This window comes from Vombatus ursinus, unplaced genomic scaffold (genome assembly GCF_900497805.2).
Source record: "Vombatus ursinus unplaced genomic scaffold, bare-nosed wombat genome assembly UNPS02011369.1, whole genome shotgun sequence".
Classification (NCBI taxonomy): domain Eukaryota; kingdom Metazoa; phylum Chordata; class Mammalia; order Diprotodontia; family Vombatidae; genus Vombatus; species Vombatus ursinus.
Genome location: NW_020951147.1, coordinates 3,632,493 through 3,641,133, shown reverse-complemented (window position 1 = coordinate 3,641,133; position 8,641 = coordinate 3,632,493). Strand labels below are relative to the sequence as shown.

Below are 8,641 nucleotides of genomic sequence, written 5' to 3'. Positions count from 1 at the left end.
CAGGGATTACAAAGTAGATATAAGATAATGTGGGGAGGGGTTTGGACACTAGAGGCTGGGGGTATCAGGGAAGATGCCCAATGCAGAAGGTGAGCTAAGCCTTGAAGGAAACTAGAGTCTAAGAGCGGAGTTGAGGAGAGTGTGTGTTCCAGGCATGGGGGGCAGCCACGGAGACAGGAGATGGAGAGTTCTGGGTAAAGGACAGGAAGAAGGTACGCCATGCTCATCAAGCACTCTAATCTAGCCTAGCTAGCTCCCAAGTGGGTCATTCTAAAGCTCAGGTCTGCCCTTGTCACTGCTACTCAATAAAGCCCATCGGCTCCCTATGAATTCTCTGGCATTCCTAGCCCTTCGTCACCAGCCCCTCCTCCCTTTCCTGTCTCCCTACACCTCACTCCCTGACCGCCCCCCCCCCCCAGCCTCCTAGCTGTTCCACCAACAAGACCCTCCATTTCTGGGCTCCCGCCATTTTTTCTGGCCGCCCCGTGTCTGGTCCACTCTGCCACCTCATCTCTGCCTTCTGGCTTCCTACCTTCTTCAAGAAGGCTTCCCTCCCCCTCCTGAGCCTCCTTTCCAAGAAGGTCCCCAATTTATGGTGCATATTCCTTGGGTGAATGTTGCCACCCCTGCTGGAGTGCTTCTCCACAGAAGAATGGGTTGTTTGGGGCCTTTCTTTGCATCCCTCTGCACAAGACCTGGCTAAGAGGTGCTCCTCATGAGCGCTTACTGACTCAACCCAACTTGACCCTAAGGGGATCATTGCTCTGGAAGGTCCTTCCCTCAACCTCCCTCCCTCCCTGCTCTGGCTCTACCTTCCTCCCTTCTTCCCCCGAGGTGAGCAGATGGTTGAGGGAGGATTCTCCACCCCTTGTCCGTGCCTCCAGGGTCACCCTCATGCTCCTCCGTGGTCACTGCCACCCCTGAGCGGCTGAACTCGGCCTGGACAAAATCAGCCAACGTGCCTAGGGGTGGCAGTCTCTGCAGGGGCTCTCCAGCCCCCTCCCCACCTGTCCCTGATTGCACTGAGCAGACAGAAGTCATGTGCCAGGGGCTTCCCCCAGCCCCCAGGAAAGGCCCAGGCCCCCCCACCTCCTCTGGGAAGTGGGGGTCATTTGCTGGGGAGACAGAGAAATGTGATTTACTGATGTCTCTGCCCTGTTATCTACAAATGCCACTATTTTTTAAAAAGCAACCTTTCCTTGAGGGCTAGCATTTATTCGTTCATTCCCTCATTCTTTCCACAAGCATTTATTAAGCACCTACTGCATGGTGGGCGCTGTGCTGAGTTCGAGGGTACAGGGATGAAAAACAGCCCCTGCCCTAAAGGAGAACAATTTATAGTAAGATAATAGGTAAGGATAACATTTTTGAGAAAAATAACTTCGAAAGGCACGAGAACTCCGATCACAGCCTTTCCCAGGGCTCAGGGTATGTTTCTTCACAGTTTAGAGCCTCAGTTTCTGAATCTGCACGATGGGCACTTGAGGAGGACTCAGGCGTTGTAAAGAGTAGACCCAAGGCTCCGTGGAGAGAACGGAGGCCTCTGCGCACGCACCCTTTAGGGGCGTGGCTATCCGGAGACCACACCCCCGAGCAGGAGGGGCATTGCGACGTCGCCCCGAGCCCGGCTCAGGTCACGTGACGAGGTCGCCCCGCGGAGGCGCGGCTGTTTCGTCACGTGACACGAGAGGTTCGGCTGGGTCGTTGTCACGTGGTGCGGGCCGCGGCGAGGATAGGTTGGCTTCTTGCCCACGTGACGGAGGTGCCTGCGTCGGCGGCGCACGGTCCAATGAGAGGGCGAGGCGGGCCGGCACGGCACCGAGGCCCAGTGTGCGGGAAAGGAGCCGGCCTACGGCGCCGAGGCCGGGCCGGCCTAGGGCAGGAGGCGGGGGGAGGCTGGGTCGGGCGACATGAAGTGCCTCGTGACCGGGGGAAATGTGCGGGGTAAGCGTGGGGCGAGGGCGCCCGGGGCGGGGTCGGAGGTCATGGCCTCTGCCCTCTGACCCCCTTCCCCTCCCGCAGTGCTGGGTAAGGCCGCGCACTCGCTGTCGCGCATCGGAGACGAGCTATACCTCGAGCCGATGGAGAACGGGGTAAGGGGGCGCGCGAGCGAGGGGGTGGGGTGGGGTGGGGGGGGCTGGGCGCGCTGACCCCTGATCCCTGACCCCTGACCTCCCGCAGCTCTCGCTGCGCACGGTGAACGCGTCGCGCTCGGCCTTCGCGTGCTTTCTCTTCGCACCGCTCTTCTTCCAGCGCTACCAGGCGGCCCGGCCCCCGCAGGCGCAGCCGCCGCGCTGCAAGGTCCTCATGAAGGTGGGGGCTCGAGGCGGGCCGGGGGAGGGGTGGGGCGGGGGCGCGCCCGCCGCCGCGCTGATGGCCGCGCCGTGCCCCCCGCCAGTCCTTCCTGTCCGTGTTCCGCTCGCTGGCGGCGCTGGAGAAGACGGTGGAGCGCTGCTGCATCGCCCTGAGCCCCGAGAGCAGCCGCCTGGTCATCCAGCTGCACTGCAAGCACGGTGGGTGCGGGGCGGGCGGGGAGGGGGCGGGGCCCAAAGCGCCGTGCCCCCCCCCACTCATCACGTGCTGCCGCGCCCCCCAGGTGTGACCAAGACGTACAACCTGGCCTTCCAGGAGTGCGAGTCCCTCCAGGCCATCTTCGACCCGGCCCAGTGCCCGCACCTGCTCCGCGCCCCGGCCCGGTGAGCTGGGGGGGCGGGGGCGGCCAGGGTGAGCGACCTCCCCCTTGGGGCTGCTTTTCCCATCTGTAAAATGGGCCATTCGGGATGCCCTTTCCTGCTGTCCCGTTCCTACGCGGGCAGTCCCTCCGACCTCTGACCCACCAGCGGCACTTGGGCTCCGGCAGGGTGGGCCGGGGCTGAGCAGCCCGGGCCCCTTGTGCCTCTGGACAGGGTGTTGGTGGAGGCTGTGGCGCCCTTCTCCCCAGCGCTCTCAGAGGTGACGCTGGGCGTGAGCCGGGGCCGCAGAGTCGTCTTCCGGAGCTACCTGGAGGAGGACACAGGTGAGCCAGGGAGGAGGGCGGGGGAAGCGGGCTTCTCCTCGGGAGAGCCGTTGGGGTGCCGCGGTGGGTTGGGGGGCTGGGATAGAGGCCTCGCGTCCTGCCCCAAGATGCTGCCAAGGCCATGATGACTGAGATGAGCCTCAGCGAGGAGGAATTCCAGCAGCTGCGGGCCCAGGAGGGAGCGGCCATCACTTTCTGCCTCAAGGAGTTTCGGGTGAGGCCCCCCTCAGCCCCCACCCCGCCTGACCCGTCCCTGCACCAGCCCCGCTCTGACGTCCGCGTCTGTTCTTCCAGGGTCTCCTGAGTTTTGCGGAGTCTGCCAACCTGCCCCTCAACATCCACTTTGACGTTCCTGGCAGGTACCCTGGACTCTTCCCCGTCTGCCCTTCAGACGGGCGGGAACTGGGCGCAGCTCAGGGCAGGGCAGGGAGAGATTGTGGGAAGGGGCAGGAGCCCTCTGCTCATGCCAAGTGGCCAAGCGTGGTTCTCATCCCTCCCCACCAGGCCGGCCATCTTCACCATTGAGGATTCCCTGCTGGACGGCCACTTTGTCCTGGCCACCCTCTCTGAGCCTGACCTCTGCTCTCAGGAGCCTTGCCGACCTGGGCAGGGGGCTCACAGGTGAGGAAGGCTGTCCTCGGCATCCCCCCCTCCTTAGCGGGGGCAGGGCTGGCCTTAGCCACCGTCCAGACTGAGGCCTTCCGGTCACGGCACACGGGACACATAGGACCCTGTGGCCTAGCTCTGGTCCAGCCTCCTGCCTCCAGGACCTGTCCTCTTCCCGAGTTCAGTTAAAGCCTGGTGACACCAGTGGGTGGGGTGCTTTTCAGGGAGAGCCGGCCAAACACCCCATCCTCAGCTCTGGGCCTTCCCCCCTCAGCACAGCACACCTGGACGACTTTGCCAGTGACGACATTGACTCTTACATGATCGCCGTGGAAACTACTGTGTGTGAAGGGGCAATGGCGGCCCCCCGCACCCCTTCTCCTCTGTCTGAAGAAGAGGAGGCAGAGCCCAATGTGGTGCCTGGGACCCCTCCCCTAAAAAAGGTGAACGAATGGTCCCTTGTCTTTTCCCCAGGGGGCACGGGGAGGCGGGCTCTTCCGCTCTGGCGCTTGTGGCCCAGCTTGGTGCACGGCCTGTTCTCAATGCTGCTTTTCTCTCTGGTCCTAGTTCCGTTCCTTGTTCTTCGGCTCAGTATTGGCCCCGACGGAACCCCCCTGTGAGCCCAACCCGGTATTAGCAGAAGACAGTGAGGGGGAGGGCTGAAGCCTGCTCTCGGGGACACCAACGGCCGTGTCACCTCCTCAGGAGCAAAGTCCAGCTTTGCTCCTGCCTGCCTGGTTCGTGCTTGGGGAGGGTGGCGATCCTGATGGAGGTGGAAAAGAACTTGGCCACCCCTTCTACCCTGCGCTCAGAGGGGCCAGCCTAGGGAGCACCTCCTTCCTCAATAAAGATGCCCGAGTCCCGAAGCGGGCACATGCCATTCATTCCTCGACAAAAGGCAGGCTGGGAGGCCAGTGAGAATCCAGCTTTGACATTTATTCAAAAAAGACCAGATAAGGGCACAGAGCCTGGTGTCCCCATAACCTCCTGACCCAAGAGACAGGGCAGCTGAGCCCAGGCAGGACTCAAGCTTTCTTCTTCCCTCCCCAGGTCCCCCACCCAGGATCCAGCTTGGGGGGTGGGGGCGGGGGTGGGGGGAGACAGATCAGGGCTAGAGGGGATTAGACTCTATTTGATTTTGTTTTATAAAAGAAAATTACACCAAGGTTTGGTGCTCCCTGCAACTAGAGGCCCTCCTGGGCGTCAGAGACGCCAAGAGGAGCCAGGATTTCTGTACAGTCAGTCATGCCTGGGATGGCTATTTCTTGGCCTTGGCGGAGTTGCGGGGTGGGGTGATGGGGCGGCCGCCAGGATTCAGGCCACTGAACTGCCCGTATTTGCCTTTGTTCTTGTCGGCTGGTTTAAGGATCTGCAGAGAGGATGGGGCTGGTCAGAGGGGCCGCCCTGGGGGGGGGCTGGTTCCGGGAAAGTTCCCCTCCCTTCCAGCCCTGGGCTCACCCACCTGGAAAGAGCACATGAGGGTTTCGTCCACGCTCATCATGGCTCCTGCATTGTCAAACTCGCCACAGTAGTTAGGGGCAGAGAAGAGGGTCACCAGCTGCCGCTTGGCAAAGAACTCGTAGCCATCTTCTACCACCTGGGCCAAAGCAAAGCTTAATCAGCACTCCTCCCTCTGGGCCAGGCCAGGCTGTCCTGCCCCCAGCCCCAGTCTCCGACCTGGTGCGCTCGGCAGATGAGGTCCAGGTCATGCTTGTGAAGAAACTTGGCCACCACCTCGGCTCCAAAAGTAAATGAGACGCCACGGTCGTTCTCCCCCCAGCCTTGCACATCTTTGTCAGGGTCTGACCACAGGAGGTCACACAGCAGCCCTTGGTCCGGTACGTCTGTGGGCCTCATGATGCGCCGGATCTGCTCCATGGACTGTAGGTCTGGGGACAGGCCTGGGGAAGGCAGCCTCCTCTTAAGCGCCTCAGCCCTGACCCGCCCAGTGCCCAAGCTTGAGTCAACAGGATTTGTGGGATCCCCTACTTCAGGCCCTAAGGCTTGAGCCCCTCCCACCCTCCGGAGGAACTGGGGTCACGGACACCCCCTACCCCAAGCCTCACCTCCGTGACAGCAGAAAATTTTCTCGTCTACGATGGCTGCGATGGGCAGGCAGTTGAAGCAGTCCGTGAAGGTTTTCCAGAGCTTTATGTTGTAGCGTCTCTTGCCTGTGGGGGCGGGGAGGGATCGGTGAGGACAGGCTGCTAACGGGGCCCGGGTTCTGATCCCCACTCAGCCCTGAGGAGAAGGGAAGGGTATGGCATGGAAAGGAAAGGCTTAAGGGGTGGGGCCCCGGTCCCCCCACTCACACTCGTCATAGAAGCCGTAGATGCGGTTGATGCTGGCGCACTCGTGGTTGCCTCGGAGGAGGAAGAAATTCTCGGGGTACTTGATCTTGTAGGCCAGCAGCAGGCAGATGGTCTCCAAGGACTGTTTGCCCCGGTCCACGTAGTCCCCCAAGAAGAGGTAGTTGCTCTCCGGGGGAAAGCCCCCATACTCAAACAATCTGAGCAGGTCGTAGTACTGGCCGTGGATGTCACCTGCGCTGGGAGAGAGGAGTCCGGTGATTGGGCGGCCTGGACTGGGAGGGGCCGCTCAGGAAAGAGTGCTGGCTTCTGAGCCTGGGGTGACTCTGGCCCCATCCACCCCCGCCCCCACCCAAGGCTCCTAGGGCGCGGCAAGGTAGCCCACCTCTGTACAGCCAGTCACAGGCCTTGTCCTGACCTACTGGGGAGGGGTCTGCAAAGATCACCAGAGGTGTGGCCCGAATCACACCCCCCCACTCCACTGCTCAAGACCTTGCCCCAGGCCTGATCTCCCACCTCCAGGCCTTTGTAGAGGCCGTGACCCGCCTGCCAGGCCTCTCCTACCCCTCTCCCGGCTCATCCCTCAGGATCGGGTACGTCCCTTCCACGAGCACTCGGCCCGGCTGGGCCTGGGTGCGAGCTCTGCCCCGAAGCTCGCCACCTGTGGCCCTGGCACAGCCCCCGGCACACAGGGGCGCCCGATGAGTGCGGGCTGGGGGCTCACCGCAGATCTTGAGGGGCGCCTCGAGCTCCAGGAGGATGGGCTGGCTCAGGAAGATCTCCCGGGACTTGAGGCACAGGCCGCGGATCTCGTTCTCCGTCAGCTGCACGTTCTTGCCGGGTCGGGAGCCCTGCACTGGACACGGGTCTCAGAGCCCGCCCGCCCCGGGCCCCCCCCCCCGGCCCCCGCGGCACTTCCGCCCGGCCCGCTCTGTCCCGGGCGCCCCCCTCCCGCGGCCACTTCCGGCGGGGCCCCGGCCCCGCTTCCGGCCGCCCCCGCCCCCCGCCCCCGCCCGGGCCTCCGGGCCTCCGGGCCTCCGGTCCCCGCCCGGTACCTTCCAGCAGCCGCCCGATGATGGAGTCCAGGTTGAGCTTCTCGCTGTCGGACATGGCGGCGCCACCCCGAGGGCCCCGGCTACGTCCCTCCGGCCCGTGCCCACCGCCGCCGCCGCCGCCGCCGCTCCCGCCGCCCGCTCACGCCTCCGCCGCCGCCGCCGCCGCCGCCGCGCCCTCCGCCCTCTGCCCGCGGCCTCAGCCCCCGCCCAGGCCCCGCCCCGAGCCGCGCGCCACAGCGCCGCCCGCCGGCCGGGAGGGGAGCAGCCTCGGCGACGGCGGAGGAAGGGGGCGGGACCAACGAGCCGGAGGACGGCCCCTATTGGAGGAGAAGGAGACGAGGGGTGGGACCGGCGAGCGAGCCGACGGCCCGGATAGGAGGAGGAGAGGGGCGGGACCGATGGGCCAAGGGGCTGCCCCGATAGGAGGAGGGATAGGGAGGGGCTACAGCCAGAGCCGGAAAAGAAACCGAGAAGAGGGCCAGGACCAGGAAATGAAGAGCGAACGGGAGCATGGCGGAGGAGGAGTGGGCGCGGCCTGCGGCGGAAGAGGGGCGGGGCTTAGGGGGAGGCGGAGAAAGAAGAGGGAAATGGGCCGCGAGGTGGCGCTTTGCCCACAGCGCTGCACTTTGATCCCAAGTTGCGGGTTCGAATACGCCCGCTTCCCAGCTGCTCCCGACCCCTGGCACCTCTCTCAATTTCTGCCTACTTCCGTTGCCCCGTCCGTAAAATGGGGCTGTCAGTGCTCTTTACAAACTTTAAAGCGCTACACAAACGTTCGCTGTAGTGATGATGATGATGATGACGACGACGACCCCGGGGGAGGGGCGGGAGGTCAAGGGGAGAGCAGGGAAGTGGAGCTGGAAGGAAGGGAAGCCTGGGGGGGGCACCTCCCAGGAAGGGACATCCCAAAGGATGCGCGGCCTCCGCCTGAGCCCCCAGAACAAGTCCGTCCCCTCCCTCCATCGTGGCAGGCCCTCAGCTGTGCTGGTAGCCCTCCTCGGGCTCTTCAGGACCCTGGACAGTGGGACCTTCCGTGCCCGGGGCGGGGGGGGGGGGGGGGGGGGGGTCGGGGGTCTAGCTTGGCTGTGGGCCCCCACGTGGGAACTGGAAGTCCGAGGAAGCCCAGCTATAGTCTAGCCTGGGCTCGAGGGGCCGAGGCATGAGGTTGTCAGTTTAGACTTGCAGAGGGAGAAACTGAGTCGCAGAGAGTGGGGTGCCTCTGACTGCAAACCTAGTACTGCCTTAAATGAAGAGAGATCCTGCCTCTCCCAAGTGATGCAGAAGCGGCTTAGACAAGATGGGGGGCAGCTCTCTGGATATCAGGGTGATGGGGAGGGGAGAGCCCAGCCGTCCGTGGGGGGCAGGAGACAAAGGCAGGTGGAGGGTCAAGAGGCTGGGCCAGGGCAGGAAGGAGCCAGGGGCAGAATGGGCCCCCCACCCCCACCCCAGGGGCTACCCAGCTTCATCTGGGGCTGAGGAGGAAATGATTCTGGGGAGGAAGTGAGAGAGCGCCAGCGCCCCAGAGGTGAGGTGAGGGGCTGAGCAAAGCAGCGACTGTCTGTGGTGAGGCAGGTGTCACTTGAGCAGAGGGGGCCCACGGGTGGGCCTGGGGGCGAGGAGGGGGATGGGCACGGCTGGGCTGAGCCCAGCCCGGG

General features: G+C 64.0%; 3 protein-coding genes across 7 annotated transcripts in view; 2 read left to right on the top strand and 1 right to left on the bottom strand.

Annotated features, from left to right (window-relative positions):
• Positions 1 to 1,851: 1,851 nt before the first annotated feature.
• RAD9A (RAD9 checkpoint clamp component A) lies at positions 1,852 to 4,488 on the top strand. 2 transcript variants are annotated; one of them, XM_027856187.1, is made up of 11 exons: positions 1,852 to 1,944; positions 2,023 to 2,093; positions 2,182 to 2,313; positions 2,399 to 2,513; positions 2,597 to 2,696; positions 2,907 to 3,016; positions 3,124 to 3,230; positions 3,311 to 3,375; positions 3,521 to 3,637; positions 3,897 to 4,065; positions 4,190 to 4,488. In XM_027856187.1, the coding sequence occupies exons 1-11, from the start codon at positions 1,911 to 1,913 to the stop codon at positions 4,283 to 4,285; spliced, it is 1,116 nt and encodes a 371-aa protein (XP_027711988.1). In that variant the 5' UTR covers positions 1,852 to 1,910; the 3' UTR covers positions 4,286 to 4,488. The 2 variants fall into 2 exon arrangements, with proteins under 2 accessions (XP_027711988.1, XP_027711989.1); XM_027856188.1 differs by lacking the exon at positions 2,182 to 2,313.
• Positions 4,489 to 4,537: 49 nt separating this feature from the next.
• PPP1CA (protein phosphatase 1 catalytic subunit alpha) lies at positions 4,538 to 7,090 on the bottom strand. Its single transcript, XM_027856189.1, has 7 exons — positions 6,987 to 7,090; positions 6,656 to 6,787; positions 5,935 to 6,165; positions 5,689 to 5,793; positions 5,300 to 5,523; positions 5,085 to 5,219; positions 4,538 to 4,991 (listed from the first exon to the last, which is right to left on the bottom strand). The coding sequence occupies exons 1-7, from the start codon at positions 7,039 to 7,041 to the stop codon at positions 4,881 to 4,883; spliced, it is 993 nt and encodes a 330-aa protein (XP_027711990.1). The 5' UTR covers positions 7,042 to 7,090; the 3' UTR covers positions 4,538 to 4,880.
• Positions 7,091 to 8,429: 1,339 nt separating this feature from the next.
• The window catches only part of TBC1D10C (TBC1 domain family member 10C), an 11,432-nt gene continuing 11,220 nt past the window's right edge, over positions 8,430 to 8,641 (top strand). Inside the window, exon 1 of one of the 4 annotated variants that reach the window (XM_027856186.1) lies at positions 8,430 to 8,554. The gene's annotated coding sequence lies outside the window, so the exon portion shown is untranslated. The remainder of the gene's footprint in view (positions 8,555 to 8,641) is intronic. The other 3 variants (XM_027856183.1, XM_027856184.1, XM_027856185.1) reach the window with 3 other exon arrangements.

Coding starts and splice junctions, on each gene's coding strand:
- PPP1CA (XM_027856189.1), bottom strand. CDS start 7,041: ATGTCCGACAGCGAGAAGCTCAACCTGGACTCCATCATCGGGCGGCTG. Junction 5,220..5,299: donor TCATCTGCCGAGCGCACCAG/GTCGGAGACTGG, acceptor GCTTTGGCCCAG/GTGGTAGAAGATGGCTACGA. Junction 4,992..5,084: donor CCCTCATGTGCTCTTTCCAG/GTGGGTGAGCCC, acceptor TCCTCTCTGCAG/ATCCTTAAACCAGCCGACAA.
- RAD9A (XM_027856187.1), top strand. CDS start 1,911: ATGAAGTGCCTCGTGACCGGGGGAAATGTGCGGG. Junction 2,314..2,398: donor GCTGCAAGGTCCTCATGAAG/GTGGGGGCTCGA, acceptor GCCCCCCGCCAG/TCCTTCCTGTCCGTGTTCCG. Junction 2,514..2,596: donor CCAGCTGCACTGCAAGCACG/GTGGGTGCGGGG, acceptor CGCGCCCCCCAG/GTGTGACCAAGACGTACAAC.